The 21,398-nt window shown below is 35.9% G+C and overlaps 1 protein-coding gene across 1 annotated transcript in view; it reads right to left on the bottom strand.

Annotated features, from left to right (window-relative positions):
- The window catches only part of LOC139716975 (uncharacterized), a 49,521-nt gene extending 29,590 nt beyond the window's left edge, over window positions 1-19,931 (bottom strand). Inside the window, exons 1-3 of the mRNA XM_071628496.1 lie at window positions 19,787-19,931; window positions 19,489-19,522; window positions 17,068-17,245 (exon numbers count right to left, since the gene is read on the bottom strand). Of these exons, the coding sequence (XP_071484597.1) occupies window positions 17,068-17,245; window positions 19,489-19,522; window positions 19,787-19,827 (253 nt within the window). The 5' untranslated portion in view covers window positions 19,828-19,931. The remainder of the gene's footprint in view (window positions 1-17,067; window positions 17,246-19,488; window positions 19,523-19,786) is intronic.
- Between the last annotated feature and the right edge of the window lie 1,467 nt (window positions 19,932-21,398).

The following is a 21,398-nucleotide window of genomic DNA, read 5'->3' as shown; positions in this document are numbered from 1 at the left end:
CTACTAGACTAATTACAATGTATATTTGTACATGTATTAGGAATTACAGAAGCTACTGGTCCTCAATATGACTGCCACAGGACAATGAAATACATTGTACTGCCCAACAGCATGACTGTGCAATTAGTAGAATCTGACCAGGATTGCTTAGAAAATAACGCTTGGGGTGAGGAAATGAAATGTTTGTGACTATTTCTAACGATTGAGTTGCCACTTTTGAATATTAGCGATGGACAATGGAAAGTACAATTGGCCAATAAAGCCATGAAAATAACATGTAAATTTTGTTGCACTTGGGTAGTGTTTCCACTAAGCTATTCCCGCTTGTCAGGTGAGCACTACATGCATACTTCCCTTATATTTCAAATCTGGTCATTGTTGTATCATTATATTATTATTAGCACTGTTATTATCATGATTATGGACATGATTTGAACTATAAACTACACATATGAATGTTATTATCAGCATGATTCATTGTGTAGGTTTGAGGGTTTCATGACATTTGCTCCTGCGACAAATGCTCCCATGAAATATCTGCATATTTAGGTGATCCGAGTATCCTTCGGATCACCTTCTGTATCTGTACGGATTCTTTATTTCTTTATTTCTGGACAAAAGTTGTGCAGAGGTTAGCTCAGAAAGTCCTCTGCCTATCAATTTCACACTTATACCATATATGTATCGTGTTGCAAAGACGACAAATCTTGTAAAATCATTGTGATCAGTCGACCGTGACGTCACTATGACGTCATTATATGAAAACACATTCTCAATCATATCTCATTAATGGAATGGAGTTTTTCAATGAAATTTACGTCACATATATTTCAACTGATGCGCATTCTACTCATGTTCTCAGAATTCATACTTTCTCTTAAAACGTGCGCGTACGCGCGCGTTGAAATATTTGTATGCTCAAATCGAGCTCAAATTTTTTTTGCACACGTTTCAGACCATTTGGAGCATTTTTTGAAAAACTGAAAAAATTGGACGGACGCGTACGCGCGCGCACATATACGCACACACAGCTCATATGCAATACAAATTTCCCGTTTTTTCACCCTTATCGGATGCTTGAAATATCAAGCAATATTTCTACCAAGTTTCAAGTCGATCCGACTTAATATGACGTCATACGGGTCCGTCAAAGTTGAAATTCTGCGCGCGCGTCAATGGCGATATACAGTGCAACGATGCCAAAAAAACGCCAATTTTAAATCCGATTTTACTCGTCAGGATGGACGGTAACCCCCCATTTTCTTTACATATTCTGAAAGCTGATGAGTTGGACATGTTATTTCATGGGTTGGCGATGCTGGCAAAATGATTAAAAGATATCAAATTTCTTCATAAAGTAAAAAAAGTAAATTTTCAAAATGACGTCATCAAATTTCAAGTTTACTCGAGCGTATCTCACTTATCCTTTGCCAATTTACACCAAGATTTCAGTATGTTGTAGCTTATTAAATTATCTTTCATTAATATAATTACAACATTTTGATTGGATGACGGCATCACCTCATAAAAATGGATTGAAAGTAATATTGTCAAATTTGACCAGTTTACGTGTTATCTCTATGGGAGAGCAGTTTTTCTGGCAGTGAAAATTGACATGACTCTCTTTTTCGAGCACTAGCTCACTTATGCTTCGGTGAATTTCTCCCAGATTTTAGTATGTTGTAGCTGAGACTTTGGGCTATCGTAAGTGTGCCCTTTATTTTTTCATACGATGTCGGCATCATGTCGAAAAACTTGGTTGAAAATGGCACGAGGCTTCGATGCAGCGTCATTTTGCTTAATACACAGGGCCTATGGAGAATGAAATAGGTCATTGCGTAGCGCATCCGACTCGTAATCCTAAGGTCCCTGGTTCGAGGCTCACCCCTGCCAATATTTTTTTAAAATTTTTTTAAACACTTTTTTCTTCTTTTTCTTTAGTTAATCTTAATCTCCCTTTCCTTACTTTATCTTTTTCTGATTTTTTTATGCTTCTCCTTCAAATTTCTGTAAAATAACAATTTTTTCTTTATTTTCCTTTCTTTCTACTACTTTCTGTGCAATAGATGAACAACAACAATGGCTATCAATCCCATATTTTGCTCATGTTTAGTACATGTCACGTACATTATTTCATAAAATAACAACTACTTGATCGGACACCATCTTGGGTATGTAAATTAGGGTCAAAGGTCATATATGTTTCATCCTGTATCTTGGTGAATACATGTCCTATCTTTCCCATATTTTGCACACGCAAAGACCATGTTACAAGAATCATTTCATAAAATAATCACTTTTTGCTTAGACGCCATCTTGGGTGTGCAAAGTGAGGTCAAAGGTCAAATATACTTCATTCTGTATTTCCGTTAGTGTATACGGAATTCGGTACCAAAGATGGCAGGTCTCACTCCCTTTTCTAAATGAGAATCCAAACATCGTACGGCCTATGTCCCGTCAACACAGATGAAACCTGTATGGTCATGAATATTTGGATCAGGACTCAAATCATTGATTTTGGAAGAGATCGGATCACCTAATTTGTCAGTGATGACAAATTCCGGTTCTAGTTTCTTTTTGTTGTTGTTGATTATTTTCATTTTCATGTGGGTGTGTTAATTTGCGGCATTTTTGTAAAGTGAGCTTTCGTTCACAAACTGCATGAATTGTGTGATGTTTACGTGTAAAACATTTGAACAAGGGTTCTGATGTGCAAACATACTGAATACATGGCATATTTCGCGAGGTTTTGATTTTCAAGAATTTCGAGAGCCAGGTGCTATTTGCAAAATTAAAGACACATGAAAATATTGTCACTAATCCCCAATATGTGACGTATGCGTACTGTATCACATTTCTCCATTCAGTATAGGACTCCACAATCACAAATTTGATAACTCGCGAAATCATTGGGAAGTCCTAATTAGAGAAAACTTACCAAGACTTGCTAAATACATGTATATGGCGTATAAAGTATTTGTTTTCATGTATCATTTTATGTTTTAAAGAGTTATGCCATGCTGGAATATATAATTCATATAATTCATTATATATTATGACAATAATTATCATAATTTCCATCTCACTTCAGTCCTCACTCATACCTCCTTTGGTACGATTTCTCTTTTTCAGTATTTCTGATCATTTTGATGGAGTATTCAGAGGTTTTAGATGTTTTAGTAGGTTTATTTGTAGAAATGTGCTATCTCCAAACCACTTGTGTACTGGTCTTATATACGATTTGCTGGCTGTGGCATTTGCGTGAATAATTATGAGTATGTTTCTGAATGTTTGGCAAAGGACAAAATTATTTAAACAGTGATAGTAATGGTGATTATTGATGACGGTGTTAGAATAAACAACTTACTCAGCACGGCATTATCTATACCTAGCAACTTGATTCTTTTCTTAATCATTTGGCCATTTAAAAAAATAAATAAATGAAACAATGAAAATTGTAACAGTAAACAATCAATGCCAGTAGCCGACATGTCTATTTATCATGTAAGAGATTAATCAACTCATGGGAAATAATGAAAGTACATGTATGTCAAAAGAAAGAAAGAAAAAAAAAAACAGAGCTATGCCATTGAAAATATCACTAAACAATGCCAGTCACATGATGGCATATAGGCTTCCATGTACATGTGTGTTCACTAAGTTGTGAGATGATATCATTGCAAGCGGTTCAGTTGCGATACATGCCACTGTTCAGTGAAAACATCATAAGTTTAGAATTCCATAACTATAACTCTGAAGTCCCTTTCTCATGAGATGTCTCCTATTTTGATAGTTTGATTGTCCTGTATTAATAGAGATTCTTAAACCTGGAGTGGCTGTTACTTTTACAAATCAGAAATTGAAAGCCATGCTTGTTCAGTTGTCTGGTTATTCTTAAAATGTTGACCACTGCCCACATGGGAAGGAAATGGTATCAATATTGATGACCCTGTAGGGAACATAGACACAAAGTGTGTTTGATGCTAGGCAATATGTACAAAGTTGTACAGTGTTGTAGGCATGTTGACAACATCTTCCATAGATTTAAAGAGGGAGACAGAGAGACTAGCAGTAAAAGATACGGCACTAAGACACTATTTACACCAAGTACAGTATCACAGCACTTCACAAAATCGCAAATAACTTATCATAAAACGTATCGATAACATATTCTCACAATGGAATATTGCTGGCAACTTGTGACAAAAGCTTGAAGAAATAACTAGTGAGGTTTCCCTTAGAGACTACGATGCACCAAGCTAATATTTTGGAATACACAAATAAACTATGTCAAATAAACCAAAAATTTAATCTTGTGTTAATGAGCTTAGTCTGATGACCGACTGAATATAATTTTAAGGCTTACATGTATGAAGCATATATCCAACATATGTTAAAGGGGAAGGCTAGTAACTGATCAGTGGGAATTCGTGGAAATGCTGGGAGATGATTGTTCCAATCCTTATGGGATTCATTCAAGAATTCATTGTATATCTATTGTTCTGTGAGAATGATTTGCTTCAGAACGGTCTCATATTCAAGTAATGTGCAGATTAATGCTCCGTCACTGACCAGGGACGCTAACCTGGAAGCATTAAACTGCACATTACTTGAATATGAGACCATTCTGAAGCAAATCATTTTCACACAACAATAGATATGCTATGAACTCTTGAATGAATCCCATAAGGATTGGAACAATCATCTCCCAGCATTTCCACTGATTCCCACTGATCAGTTACTAGCCTTCCCCTTTAAGGAGCAAGGACATTTTACAACTTCGTATCATACACACAAATGCATTTTCTTAAAATGTGATATGAAGAGATAGTTTAAGGAGTTCTTTGAAAAGCGTTAGGGCATGTGACTTGCATCTGGCCATTTTTACAATCAGTGGTGTAAAACACAGTGTTGGCACTAATTGGTGTATAACTTTCTTATACACTGACAGATATGCATTATTTTTTCTCATAAACTTACCACCCACAGTGTCTACCTTGGGTACCTTAATGAACTTTCCTCTCTTTTTCTTTCAGATGTGGCAGGCACTTACATGCTTGAAATCCAACACATTTGGTGTACTCATTCTGACATAGTATTTTTGTCAGAGCTAGCATATTAAATTGTTTATTCCTTTTCATTATTTTTGTTGCTGTTGTGATAGACAGGTATCCAACATTAAGAACTATTATGTTTACCAGGTTCTGCTTTGTCTTCTTTAAATACTGAAATTGTCCAAACTTTATGTTTCGGAGGTGACATTTTCCGTTAACAATTAACCCCTCTTTTGAGTTAGCTCTTGTTCACAATTATAAAATTCAACTTTGCTAATTTCCATCAAAACAGAATAGTAATCAATCTGACTTAACTTTGATCCAAAGATTATTTAATTCAAATAACTTATCATTTTTTGGTGAGCGTTTATAAATTTATGTAACTTTTCCGTTAACATTTCTGTCACCTCCGAGACAACGGATTTATGTATTTAATTTTTTTATTCTTGACATCAGTTATACATTACATTTGCAAAAATGTAACATATCCCCTCACATTATCTCTGAAGGAAGGTAGTAGAAATATAGCCTGTTGTTTTCATTTCGGAGCAATTTACAATTTTCCGTTAACACTTGTCACCTCCGAAACACTTGTCACCTCCGAAACAACAAGCATATTATATTTGATAATTTCTTGAAGACAAAGCAATTTTGTTTGATTCTGCCCAATTGACAGGAATCTCTTTTGGATGACAATAGTAATATGGCAACAGGAAGTGAGAATTTTCTAGGGATTAAAAAAAGATCCAATAAAAACTAAAAATTACTGTTTCGGAGGTGACAAAACACTGTTAACAAGATTTTTTGTTCATTTCTGTTGAAGAGAAACCATATCATGTACACCAATGGTTTCATTTATTTTAGTAACATAAGTCTCAAAGTGAAGAAATCAACTACCACACTCTCACTCTTTTTTTTTATTGCTAGACTGTACGTTTTAGGGCAAATTTACATTTTTTCACTTTTTTTAACAATGAGAATGCACAAAATACACCCTTCTATTGTATATATAATATTGTAATCAAGATCATTTCTCCTGCTTTAGTTAAGTAAACATATAGATGCTTTCATCTTAGAAGCTTGATTTCCAACAAGCAATTTAGTTGTGAAGATTTACCAATCACAGCTTTCCATGTAGGTTGCTTTTTCTTGTGTTTCGGAGGTGACATTGTTTGTTAACACCATATTGTTATGCGATAGTGAAAGGCAAGACTTCAGTTCCTTTTCACTATCTATCAACATTTTCTAATACTTTTAATATCTACAAAATCCTCACAACAGAAGTGACTTGTTTATACATAACTCACCAGAATTCCCTTGATACCAAAGTGATACCTGTGGCAGTTCATGCATGCCCTAGTCCACAATCATTAAAAAAAAGAATGTAAAAAAAAAAAAAAAAATCATCAAATAATCAAACTTCACAAAAAGGCCACATGCCTATAGCTGGTGCACAACTTGTTCTTGAATTCTTAGTTGTTGTTTTTCCATGTACAATGTGGTAATCATAAACAAAAGTATGTGATTTTTTTTTATATGACAATAATTATTACATTTTCCGAGTTGAACCAACTGTTTATGACATTGTATTTTTTAAAGATTATTCAAGTTTGTGACAACTAAAGTGAACAGAGGAACAAGTCCCGAGGACTGGAAAGGGAAAGATAAAAAAACAAGATTTGTAGTTCTATTTCAGTATAATTTTGATGAGGTGTTTACCTTGTTTTGTTATTATGTTTTATCTCAGAATTTGGCTTTAAGTACTGGAATTTCAAGGAAAAGAAAATGGTTTCTTAAAGGACAAGTCCATTTTCATATACATGTGGATTGAGTGAATGCAACAACATTAGTATAACATATCATTGAAAGTTTGGGAGAAATTGGACAATCCATTCAAAAGTTATGGGTTTTTTAAATATCTGCGCAATCACTGCTGGATGAGACGACTACGACAGTGTATGATGTCACATGCATACAACGATATAAGGAAAATATAAGTGAATTTCACAAAACTTTACTTTTTGAAAAAAGTGCACATTTTTTCAAATTGCTCTGATGTATTTTAGGGCAATATTATTCACCTTGCCTTCCAAAAGAGAGAAGTCATATGTTCTTTTGTTATGCAAGAAAAGTGAAAATACAGAATGTTGAATTTTCTTGATACTTTCTCTATATCCTTGTACACATGTGACATCACAAGCTATAGAAGTCTTCTCATTCAGCTTTGACTGAGCAGAAACTTTAAAAATCCATAACTCTGGAACGGATTGCCTTACTTTCCTCAAACTCTCACTGATGGGTAAATATTGCTATATTTACTCAACCCTCATGTCTATTGAGGTGAACTTGTCCTTTTCCAGTTTTGGTCCCTTATAGGTTTATTTGAGACCAGTTTGTGTCCGGGACCTTCTGTGAAGTTGATGGGGAAAATTACTGAACAAAAACAAATTTTCCCCTCAAGTTCACAGAAAAGCATTATGCTGCTCTCTTCAGCTGGGAAACACAAACTGTTGTCTTAACCAAACTGTAAAAACCTGTTAAAGATTAGTATGGATTACAATCTCAAACAAAATATGAGCTGGTATCTATTATCATGAAAGAGAATAAACAAACAAAATAACAAGTAAGAACTGAAAGAAAGAGCTTATATTTGAAAATTAAAGCCATGAGGAAAGACATGAATGTTCACTGAATAGTTAACACCTGAGAAGTTGGGTTGTCTCTGTGTTGTGTCACCCCAAAAACAATAAAATGGTTTTTCTTATCTTATACTTCTTACTCTCAAAAGTGACTGTTAAATATGCATGATTTGCAGGTAATTTTCAATCAATTCAAAATGATATGTAAAATATATTTTAGTAATGTCAACAGTTTAAATGAATCTGGTGTATAGAAAATTTATCCCAGATGAACCAAACACCTTTCACCAGTATTATAACATTTGTATGGTGGCTATCAAGGATGATGAAGAATTCATGAACATCCTTGAATTAATCTATTTATAAAACTATGTGCAAACAAAAACGTACACAAGTCAAATAAGAATTTTTGCTTTTGGTATTCATACCGTATGTCCCCGCCAAAAAATTACAGTGGTATCCTCCTCCGCAATGATAACTTTAAAGATAGTGAATCAATCTAAAATACAATGTGAGGGATTGAAACTATAACTCATTGCCCACGCCTTACAGAAAACCCTATTCAGTTTGCTTCAAAGGTCAAAGAGAATTTAGGATTTTTGTAGAGCATGTGAGGAATCCCTTCCCTCCAAGTTCTGCAAGTGTTTACACATTAACATGCAGTTCCAAGAGCATCCAAGTGCTAAACTTGGAAGAATCAGACTCCTGACATCCTTTATAACAATCCACATTTCTCTGAGATCACGTAACCAAATTGACAGGGGCATTCTGCAAAATAGAGCTAAGATGTTATGATTTAAGACCCCAAAGTAGAATTTAGCTGATTTAATCATATTGGGTGCTATCAATGCAAAAGTCTAATTGCAAATTTTTTGGGGGGGACATACTATATGAATACATGAACACAATGTTAACATTGAATGTCACCTCCGAAACAAAGTTATTCTTCCCTGGTGTTGCGGAATAAAATATTCTGAGAGTAAAGAAACAATACTGAAATGATCTTACACCCTCATTTCAATTTAAGGTAGAAAATGGAATGCCATGTTTCTTCGGGTTACAATATCTAGTTTATGTCCGTTATATTCTTACTGTAAATTAATATTTTAAAACAATGTTAACATTGAATGTCACCTCCGAAATTAAGTGATTCTTCCCTGGTGTTGTGGAATAAAATGTTCTGAGAGCAAAGAAACATTACTAAAATGATCTCACACCCTCATCTCAAGTTAAGGTAGAAAATGGAATGCCATGTTTCTTAAGATTTCAATATTTAGCTTACATCCTTCGTCCAATTGGAAGGCAAACTACCGGTACCCGTGCTAATTAATGAAGTGTAAAAAAACACTTGTTCTGTGTGGTTTATCTGCTTGAAACAGGAGTTAATTTCTTGTTCTCGAGTTATAATTATTAGAAACATTGATAAAAAGAAGAAGTTTTTGTGTTATTCTCACTTATTCTCAAAAAAAGTGAGTGTTAATATTAATGTCACCTCCGAAACATTCTAATATGTTAACTGTCACCTCCGAAACATCCATGTGTGAAAAATCCAAGTTTTAAAGAAATGATGGGAATTTCATTTAACCTACATAGGAAGGTAGCCCTTCTTAAAGACTTGTCATAGTAAGAGTTTGACCTGGCCTGCCCTCCAATAAATAGTTGAAATCTTAAAAATTACATGTCAATTGGTATTTTTAGCAAAAATTTATAAATCTCATGTATTTTTTTTTAATTCACTTTTTATTCAACCCCCAAATAGTTTTGATTCACAAACTATATATTGTTGTTAACCATATAAACTTTGCATGGTGAAGTTTGACTACAGAGTTTTGTCAATATGGTGCAATTCATGAAAGCAAAATTTTGCTTAAATTTACTTCAGGTGCCAGGGTTTTCCTTAAATTACACCAATAACCCTTCAGCTTTAAGGTCTGAAATGCTATTTTTTCAAAAATTTGAATACTTTCAAACAGGAATCCAACAGAATAATGAAAAAATATTTTGTTTGAAATTTTGACCCTCCGAGTACAAAAGTTACACCACTGATCGTAAAAAAGGCCATCTGGTAGCAGTAACTACATGTGCACATGGGTTTTGATAGCGCATGACTCCCATTTATATTCTGTCCTTGGCAATTAAAGGCGATATGGGTGATTGCATGATATTGTTTGAAAATTAAACTACAGCCAATATGCTGATCAAAAAACATGCATGCCGTGGACCTCATCTAGAAGCATCGCAGAGTCTTTAAAGGGACTACGTTGTGGGGTGACTATACATTGCGAAGGTTAGCAATTTCAATACAGTCAACTTCGGATACCTCGAATTCGTCGGGACTGAAAAAAATGGTTCGAGGTACGCGAAATTCGAGGTACGCGTACGTACGTCGAATTTTCTTCCACTTATCCGACGTTTATCGATGTTCAACATGGTATCTGTTATAGTGCCTACCGATTGTTTGCATGCTTGTCAATTGGAATTGAATCGACTTTTATATGAATGAATTGAATGAAAATCGGAATTGAAATCAAAATATTAGAAATGAAGATTTTGGTGGCCCTATCGCGTCACCAAAAAAGTCGGATGTTTGCCTTTACTTATGAAAATGGACAGCGGTAACAATCGGCTCCGTAAGATACTAAAATGAATGTCGGATGTTTGCTCATACTTTTGGAAATGAAAAATGATAAGACTCAGCTCCGTATGGTGCTAAAACCAATGTCAGATATTTGATTTTGCATTCGGAAATGAATAAGGATAACATTCGGCTCCGGAAGACGCTGAAATATATGTCGAATATTTGCTTTGACGTTCGGAAATGAAAAACAATATTCAATTCCGTACGATGGTTAGATAAGTGTCGGATGTTTCCTTATACTTTCGAAAGGAAATAGCAATAACATTTGGCTCCGGAAGATGCTAAAATAAATGTCCGATGATCGCTTTTATGTTCGGAAGTTGCAGTAATATTCTGCTCCATACAATGCTAAAATAACTGTCTGATGTTTGCTTTTAAATTTCGAAATGAATAACAGTAACATTCAGCTGCGTTCAATGGTTAAATTACTCTCTAAAAAAAAACCGAGTGAAAATATTCACTCTTAAAAGAGTGAATACAAAAAAGAGTAGATTTAGAGTGAAATTGGAGTGAATTTTGAGTGAAAATGTTCATTTTCACTCGTTTTAGAGTGACCTCAGGGATCACTCCAAAATCTTCGAGTGATCCTTGAGGTCACTCCAAAATGAGTGAAATTGAACATTTTTACTCAAAATTTACTCCAATTTCACTCTAAATCCACTCTTTTTGGTATTCACTCTTTTAAGACTGAATATTTTCACTCGATTTTTTTAGAGAGTAATGTTTGATGTTTGCTTTGACATTCGGAAATGAGTAACAATAACATTCAACTCCTTACGATGATAAAATAAATGCTGGATGTTTGCTTTTACGTTCGAAAGTAAATGGCAATAACATTCAGCTCCGGGAGATGCTAAAATACATCTCGAATGATTGCTTTTACGTTTGGCATGTTTGGAAGTGAATAGCAGTAACATTCTGCCCCATATGATGCTAAAAAATATTGGATATTTGCTATTACATTTCGAAATGAATAACAGTAACATTCAGCTACGTTTGATGGTGAAATAAACGTCTGATGTCAGCTTCGACGTTCAAAAATGAAAAACAGTAACATTCGGCTCCGTACGATGATTAAAAAATTGTCAGAATGATTCATTTCACTTTCGGAAGTGGACAGCAGTAACATTCGGCTCCGTACGATGATAAAACAAGGAAAAGTAGAAATTACGCGGTGCGTAACATATGTCCCCGCCGGAAGTAGCATTTTGTAACAAAATGTGCAATATAGGTAAAAAATCAAGGTCAAAGGTCAAAGAAGTCAAAGGTCAAAATTCTGTGTAGAAGTTTTGAAGCCCTCACCTAGTGCCATCACATAAAGCAAATGGAATCGAAATTGGGTTAGAAATGGCGAAGGAGTAGCATTTTGTAGCCAATGTACAATATAGGTCAAAAATCAAGGTCAAAGGTCAAAGAAGACAAAGGTCAAAATTCTGTGCAGAAGTTTTGAAGCCCTCACCTAGTGCTATCACATAAAGCAAACGGAATCGAAATCGGGTTAGAAATGGCGAAGGAGTAGCATTCTGTAGCAAAATGCACAATATAGGTCGAAAATCAAGGTCAAAGGTCAAAGAGGTCAAAGAGGTCAAAGGTCAAAATTCTGTGTAGAAGTTTTGAAGCCCTCAACTAGTGCCATCATATAAAGCAAACGGAATCGAAATCGGGTTAAAAATGGCGAAGGAGTAGCATTTCGTAGCAAAATGTACAATATGGGTCAAAAATCAAGGTCAAAGGTCAAAGAAGTCAAAGGTCAAAATTCTGTGTAGAAGTTTTGAAGCCCTCACATAGTGCCATCACATAAAGCAAACGGAATCGAAATCGGGTTAGAAATGGCGAAGGAGTAGCATTTTGTAGCAAAATGTACAATATAGGTCAAAGGTCAAGGTCAAAGGTCAAGGTCAAAGGTCACGACTGAAATTCTGTGTAGAAGTTTCAAAGCTCCCATGTAGTGCTATCATATAAAGCAAACAGAATCAAAATTGGCTCATAAATGACAGAGAAGTAGCAAATTGAAGATTTTGATCACACACGGACGCACACACGGACACACGGACGGACGGACGGACGGACGGACGGACGGACACACGGACGGACACACGGACACACACACGTACGGAGCCCGTTTCATAGTCCCCTGCTCGAACTCGTTCGGCGGGGACAATAAATGTTGTATGTTTGAAATGAATAACGGTAATATTCTGCTTCGTACGATGCAAAAATAAATGACAGATTGTTGCTTTTACATTTGGAAATGATTAAAGGTATTAATCCGCTCAGTGAGATGCTGAAACAAATAGCGGATGTTTGCTTTCACGTTTGGAAATGGATAAGGATAGCATTCAGCTCCGTAAGATGCTAAAATGAATGTCGGTTGTTTGCTTTTACATTTCAAAATGATTAACGGTAATATTCGGCTCTGTAAGGTGCTAACAGACTAATAAAATGTTGAATGATTGCTTTTACAATATGAAATGAATACCGGTAACTTTCGGTTCTTTACAATGCTAAAACAAATGTCGGATGCTGACAAATGTCGGCAAATGCTCCCCCGTTTTTCATTTAATTTCATTTCTAATATTTTTCTCCATTTTTTTTTTTTTTTTTTGGGGGGGGGGTGTGTCGCCAGATTTTAATTTCGAGTAAATTCGACCACCAAAAAATAAAAATCAGTGATACTGGTGGCCCGATAAAATTTAGTGTGGAGCCCTGTCTATTCTATTTATGCTCGGCCTATATTTCCACATCATATTCCAAAATATTTTCACAATCGCATCGCTGAAAAAAATAATCAGTGCTAGCGTTCTCGGGGAAAAATAAATGAAACATACTTCGTGAAAGGCAAAAAAAAAGTTAAGAAAAAGGCACTACGCAGGAGATTGATGTTTGAACAGTGGACCGTGATTAATGTCAAAGATGTAACTGTCAACACCTACAACTGTATAGGCAGGTGCGCCACGACGGCTAAGAAATCTACGCGCTCGGTACGGCTATCATGATCAAGAATTAAAACACAGTGGTTAAAGAAAAGAAGATGATGGGGCAGAGCGTAGTGCTATCGTAAGCACTCCATTGGCAAGGGTGCTATGTGCATACCGTGTACGTACGTAGGTAGGTGTTGGGGATTTTTCTTGTCAGCTGTGTACCGGGTATTTCTTTGGGCGCGTGATTTTTCTGGTCGGGAATATTTACAGTCGAGTGTGACAAGATTTGTGGCATTTCTTCTTCGCTGTCCACGCGCGCTTAATCGGAGATGCTGAGTGATGTTTGCAATTTCGATTCGAGCTACATGCTGGGAAAAACAATGAGTTAATTAAGATCGGGACAGTAGATTTCACTTCGAGGTAACCGAACTTCGAGTTATTTTCTTCGAGCTACGCGAATTTTAATACACGGAAACTCCATAGGAACAATCGGGACTTTCATTTTGCCCCCGAGGTAAGTGATATTCGGCTTATCCGACGTCGAGGTATCCGAAGTTGACTGTATATGCAGGAATTCCTGTTTTGAACGCTTTAAAAAACGTTCACAAAACAGGCTCTTGCAAGCGGAGAAAACTGTAGAGCAGATGAGGACTTCTTTTGGCCCACCTCCCGGTCTTCGCATAAGATTCGTACTGTAATATGCTTCAGTGCACATAGTATCTGGAGGTGGGCAATTCTATTTTACCAGGCCTGCACTTGTGGTTTTTTAGTGTAGTGCAGTGGGCAGCAAAAAAGATCAATTTAATCAGAGGATCACAATATCTGTGAATTGGTTCCCTTCATCACGATCATGAAATTTCACTGACAGGGCTTGCAAAAGGGCTACTTCTAATGAAAGAGAGACATAAACCGATATACCAAAAAGAGACAGAGAACAGAAAAGCTAAATTGGTGCCAGAAAGTGATAGACCAGAAAAGGTTTGAGAAAAAGTAAATAATCATTAAACAGGTTACTGTATTGAAAGATCACCAAGATCACCAAGACATCCCTTGGAATATGCATCTCATTTGTATAAATTGTGATGTCATTTGCCTAGAAGTCCCAGCAATATTTTGACAAACAAAAACAAACTCTAGATGATTTTGGCTGCTCTGATCATGCAGGAAGAACCTTGCTTCTCATGTCTTCCAGACTGGACTGGACTATAGCATCTTTGCCCCATTTTCCATGAAGTCAAGACTCGAGGAATACTCTCATCATCATCATCTTCTTCTTCTCTTGTAAATTAGACATTGATCATAGCATGCACAAAACAAAAGACCTTTTCTTACAGCTACTGCACTATCATGTTACCAGAACAACTCTTCTGAGGTGCTTGAGTACATTACACATGTATGTGTACATGTATGTAGCTTAAAGACATCCAAATAAGTTTATATTTTCCCTTACTATTGGCCAGCAGGGGACATGCATAGAAATTTTAAATCAGGCTCAAGTTGACATCCATGGGTTTAAAAAAAAAAGGAGAAAAAACAAAGAAAATGTGATTAAACAAGAGAGTGAAATTTACATCACAACTGGAAAAAATGAAAGAATATGGAATTATAAAGTTTCTCCAGTTTTTCAGGAGACAGTGACATCTATCAAAGTGCACTTATATCATGACTTTACATAGCTCTGTTATGATGTTGTAAAAAGAACATTGTCAAAAAATTATTTTCTGTGACTGATAATGTAGCAATTTTTGTAAGCCCTCCCCCATTAAAAGACATCACAGCTACGCCATTACAATTCCATAATGATTGAATGCAACTGATATTTTTTAATTCATTCCAAACATGAAAACTCACTGAAGCCCACAACAGACATTATGTCATCTTCTTTGAATCTAATTCTGCCAAATTTTGAATAGTGAATGTATGTGAAAATCCAAAAATATTAGAACTGTAACAGTCAGATTTATGACAAGCTCTTTATGTTTTGTGTGTTTTAATTGACATGATGAAGTCAACTGCATCATAGAGTAGTGTCTCTCTTTAAATTGGCAACAAGTTGTCACTCTTTATACTTATACTTCACACTGATATTGTACTTTATTTCTTTTTCCTCGGGGATTGACATCCTGCCCTCATAAATTTGTTCCTAATGAGTATCAAAAGAAAAAAGAGAATACACCTTACCACAAGAAAAGGAAAAGAGTGCCTCTACTGTTTTGACATGCTCTACCACATGAACAGTTCTTTGTGGGGGGGGGGGGTGTTTTCATTTTGAAATAAATTGAATAAAAAAGACATTTGAAGCAAACCATACACACACAAACAGAATCACAATCATATCATACATGTGCATGCAAAGCCCTGACAAGGAAGTCTTTCATCAATAGTCTCAAGAACTGATTCACAATTGCCTCATTATTAGAATGAAGGACAAGAAAAAAAAATACATGTGAACATGGTCAAAGTTTACAAAATAAGAAGACAAAGGCAAGGTAAACTCAGGACTGTGTTAAAAGGATTGTAGTTTTGGTTAGGATTCAGATTTTAAATTTTTGTGCGATAATTAGAAACAATTATGAAATATTTAAGAGCATACAATTCTAAGAGAAATTCAAAGTTTATTTGATGAAAATTGATTTGAAATGACAGAGATATCCAAAAACTTAATAAAACAAAGAGATCCTAATAGAAAGTGGGTCCCACCTTTTAAGATCCCTTTGTTCTTAGATATCTCATCCATGTCAAAACCAGTTTTCATCGAGCTTTGAATTCCTGTAATAGAATTGTATGCTCTTTCATATTTCATAAGAGGCTTTCTCATTATCTCACACACAAACACACAAAAATGGAAACCTGAAGCCCCATCTGAACCAAAACTATACCATCCCTTAAAGTGTTTATCCAAGCAAGTTTATCACATTGTACAAGAGTGCTACATGTTGAGTCAATTACTTCCACATTGAGTCTTTCTGAAGAAGGAACATTCACAGTTACTGGAGAAAATTCTTTGGATAGTGTTCTTGCAAAGGATGCTAAAATCACCCACTGTTAATGATTTACATCACACTATGGGGGGGGGGGGGACTTTTTGTCCATGAGTACAACTCTGGAAGAATACATGATACATGTATTTAGAGTGAAAAAAAAAGTGTGATGCATGTTTTGTGGGGAAATTTTTATGCAACAGCTTTGCATTGTGTTATACACATTCTTTGGCTATAAAGAAAAATACTTACAGTAACTTGATTTCAGTGTCATGTCAGTCATCTTACAAATGTACACTATCAAACTCTTTTTGAAGTCATTATGTCATAATTGAAAAAAAAACAAAAACCTTAGATCTTGTATATTGCTTACAGGGAGCCAGGTGTCCCTGAAGGATTTGAAGAAAATCAAGAATTTTCATTCAATGGTGCAAAACATGTAGACAATTTTCATCTTAATTCTGACAACTACTACATATCCAATGATTAAATTATTTATAACTAAGTATAGAGCTTGTTTACTACTGTAGAAGATTGAGGTGCTTTCAAAGAAGTTGGAGCTTTATTGAGTATTCTGTGGAAAGGGTACAAAGAACTACACTTCATTTGAAGTCTTCTGTGTCTGAAGTAAATTTGGCTCTCCCATTTTGACAATATTCTGAAATTGCCATGAGACGAATGAAAAAAAGGGGTGAAATATGAGGTTAATAGCACAGACACCATTCTTGTCCATCTCTGACCACCATCAGCCACCCATTCCATAGCACTGTTATATAAAATTGTCTTTTCAACCCTTGAGTGTTATCAGATCTTTTTAATCAATTTATTTTTTACCTGACTTCTGCTTATCCTTTTGACGTTGGATATACATGGTCTTCGTAATGACGTTCCTGGGGCTGTTCTGATTGGTCGATGAATGGCTTCCAGTAGCGTTTGAAGGTGTTGGCTTCTTCCTCTCCCTCTCCGATGCCATCTCGTTGTTTTCTCGCCCTTTGGAGTGACCGTCAACACCCTGTCAAATTCAGTTCAAGATAAAGAACCATCAGTGATGCTCCAGACAACATACATATTAGAATACATTATTTTAACAATTAATTGAACTGTTTCATGCATTAAGAAAACATATCCTGCCTTCTATAGTTCTAAAAGTCCTATAAACACTAGGACAGACCTAAAAACAGTAGCAGTCTTCTATAGCCTTTATATTTACATGGTTGCTGGTTCAAACCATATCTTTACGTGCCTGTGACTGCAATAATACATCGAAATACAACTTCCTCAAATATTATTTAGGCCTACTACAAATGCATTCATCAAATTCACTTCAGCACACCCCCAAATCACAGCATTATGACTATTTGATTTTTGTTGGGCACGTTTCTAATTTGAAAGGGTGTGAGCCCATTTCCTGGAAACACTGACAACTGACCTACATTATGTATACCACATCCAAGTTGAAGTAGAACATGGTTGAATGAACTCATTCTCTAATAAAAGAATGGCAACAGAACTACAAAATACAAGTTGCTTATGAACCTAGATAGTATGTAACTTATGTAAAAAGACTAAAGCGAAACATTCAATTCAAACTAGGCACATCTTTGAATTATACCTTTCTCAAAAGACTTTAAACACACATGTACACCCAAGCAGCACAAGAACAATTTTTGAACGAGCAGATCCAGGCATGTCACGAGCACCATACATCTCTATAACATTTCTACAAACCTGTTTATAATGGCATGTAGTTTTTCTTTTTATTTCTATTAGAAACACAATCATCCCTCTACCACAGAAGCTCCAAGTATGCTATCAAACATTCTGGAATACACACTAGCAGTCCCACATAAAACCATTCTGTACAATTTTACAGGGATATTCTATAAGTTCTCTGATCAAGACTTAGAAAGGTTTCGAACGTTGTTTTGTATCTTAGGTGTATGATAAAGACTTATCTTGGTTGTTAAGTGCACTGAGAACTGTCAGATCAGAAATGCACAATTAAAAGCAGTATCATCACCATTCATCTGCACTAAAACTACTGTCCAGTGATGTGCACTTAAAAGCACACATTCAGCTCTGTGAATCCGTATCAGTATGAGCAATATTGCTGAACAAAGTCAGACCCCTTTTTAGCCCATGAACAGATAAAAACTGTTACTAGGATTCAAGTTGGAGTCCAGCCATTTGTCTGCATTTTTAAAGCAACCTGCATTCTTGAAGAGGCTGTCCTATAATGAAGCCACTGTTTAAACTTGGTACAGTGTTGTACAGACTAGTTATCTATACATGTATCAACAGGTCTTATTAGGCCCCTAGTAGGAATTTATTGCTTACTGTACTTAAAAGACAAGATAAATGTCTGTTCACGCTACATTCAGTCTTCACTACATGCACTTCTGAGACAGTGCACCTCACTGCACTCGGTACAACTATCCCTGCTTAGAGGGATGTACTTCAATGAAAAAAGAAGGTGGTGCTGGATGCTTGAAAAATTTGGGTATTTCATGAAAGTCATATGATGGGCTTCTAAACTTCTACAAATAAGATTACCTTCCTTCACATTTCCAGTCATACTATCCAATAAGGGAAAAAATATGACCACCATTGCTAATATATAGATGTTTCTATATCCATGGAAGATCACAAAGGGGAAAGTTTTTAACCAAACTGGCACTGGCTGCCTTACAACTGAATCATTCTGTAAAAATTATCTGAAAGAAAGTAGAAACTTGCCTGACTCTCTTTGTAATTTACACCAATAGGCATTATTCAAGTTCAACTTCTGTATTTCTCTAGACGGGCCTTACTCAAATCAAATTCAAACACCCAGTGCACCCAGACCTTCAATCGCTCACTCAGGATCTGCACTACTTTAGCACCATTTCATACCACACAGCAAGACTTCGTCATGTTTTGCCCAACATTCAACAAGTTACAAGACATTAGACACTAGAGTCTAACCGTTAGGCATTACTATGTTAATGAATAGAAACTATGTAGTAACTTTACACAATTCACAAGTAGAAGTAATCAGCATGAAACTTGAAAGTTGAAAGTCTTCACTTCACGTTCCCTTGTAAACAACCAGACAAATGAAATACTAAATTTATACCATAACTTACCTGCACATTAACAAATTACACTTCATTTAATTATACTTAATTTGAGGTTGAGACATTGTTATTACACAGTAATTTTAATGGCACTGTAATTAAAATCTCATTCTCAGATCTCAATTCAATCACTACAAACCTGAAAGGGATGGGCTTCATTCCGCTCATGGAACCTGCAATGAAAATAAAGGGGAAAAAAACTTTTATTACACATCAAGACATGACAAATACAGGACAAAATGCCTTAGAATGAAAACATTAAGCCGCAGAAAACAAATCGGTCTCCATCCTCTCCTGGAACATTGTTTGGAGCAGACTGCAAAACATGTAGAATCTACTGTTCTACAGTCCCACCACAGAAAATCAATCCCAACATGCATAAAAAGTAGGGAAAGATTGTTGATTGAATAAAATTTGCTAGCTGAGAAGAAATTTACCCATCACGGAGTCTTGGTTGTTTGCTTGCATACATCACCATCAATGCAAGTATGTTAGAAGTGAATCAGACACGGAAAAGCATTACAGGAAAGCTGTGAATTTGATGCCTCTTTTCACCCCTAACATAACACACAACATTTCACCTAGGTGGTGTCGCCATGTTCAATCCGGGTACTTGATGACCTTTCGCACTTGGTCAGGTTTTTGTGCTGCAGTGCGATAGTACAATTTTACGTTTCCTGTTCTATTACACTTCACAATGTAATTTGACTGAAAATATTTATTAGATGTCGTAACTTTCTGAAGGAAATGTACAAATTATCCGTATAAAATAACAAATTTGTTCTTAAAATGCAATTTATTTCATGATAACGAAAGGGGTATATCAACTTTAGTATCGTATATTTTCTACTGTAAATGCGCCACATATGTTGAATTCTTTCATTTAGAATAGCTTCTTAGTGGAATTAGAACAAAAATATGTGATCTGAACATTTTTTTCAATTCAGAAATAGAGGATTATAGAACTTATTTAAATCAATATAACGATCAGTTCTCATGCGTTTGTCAATAGTTACCCATATCAGAATGGACGTGCCTGGTAATTGATCGATTGACTTGCTTGTCTGTGTGATCGATCTCCTGTTTTCACTAGCATGCAGGAAAACCCACGCGAACAAAACACGCGCACAACAACAACAACCACGTTTCGATTTGATGGGTTGATCACATCACGATTCTCGATCTCAAACACACACGGCTTCATTGCATGCTTGTGAATTGATGTATTGTGCACCCCTGGATGGCCAAGGATGAAACCTTCGAGACAAATTAACATGGGATCTTTCGCTCGTCTTTGTTTGTTTAGCCAGTAATCATCAAGACTGCCAATTACAACACATGACTCCTGCCGTCGTCTGACACTCATTTATATCAGGTAACTGGCCAGGAACAGTTAAAAAATCGCATACTTATAATCAGGTTGTGATGATGTCTTGGGCACGCTGGAATGACGTGCAGCTCGCCGCTGCGGGCCCGGCGCCCGGCCCCGCACACACGGGCGGACGAGTACGAAAGGAGCCTGCTGCATGCTGGCTACAGATTGATCACAAACCCTGACCTTGTCGGTCGTAATTAAAAGGAGTCTTTACCAAAGCATCTCTTTCATATTCCCTCCTTTCTTTCACATTCCTTCCATTTTATTTGCCCTGTTTTTAAACGACTTCCAAAGCTAGATTATTAACAAATACTGAACCCCAGATAGTGGTATGGTATGAAAGGCAGGTCTCATTACTCTCAATCTCATCTAGAGTCTAGAACTATTTAATTTTAGTAATACTCATAGACAGTATTGTCATGATTGTTCAATAAAGTTAATAGGGCAAGGAGACTGCGTCCTAGGCCCCCTACTGACTGTTCACCCGGCCCTATGGCCTCTTATGCAGATAACGCCATTGTTTTAGGTGGAAGTCCTCAAGAATTGATAGGATACAAAAAGCTTTAATGTTTGATTCTGTTTTTCGTTATTGCCATAGCTGCATAGCCATTGGCATTTATGGCATCTTTCCATAAACGCCTGTAATCAAAAGCAGTGATTTTTTTAAAGGGTGA

This window comes from Diadema antillarum, unplaced genomic scaffold (assembly GCF_040938485.1).
Source record: "Diadema antillarum isolate AM-2024a unplaced genomic scaffold, OU_Dant_1.0 scf00000071, whole genome shotgun sequence".
Taxonomy (NCBI): domain Eukaryota; kingdom Metazoa; phylum Echinodermata; class Echinoidea; order Diadematoida; family Diadematidae; genus Diadema; species Diadema antillarum.
The sequence above is the reverse complement of the archived record's forward strand: the minus strand, read 5'-3'. Positions and strand labels throughout refer to the sequence as shown.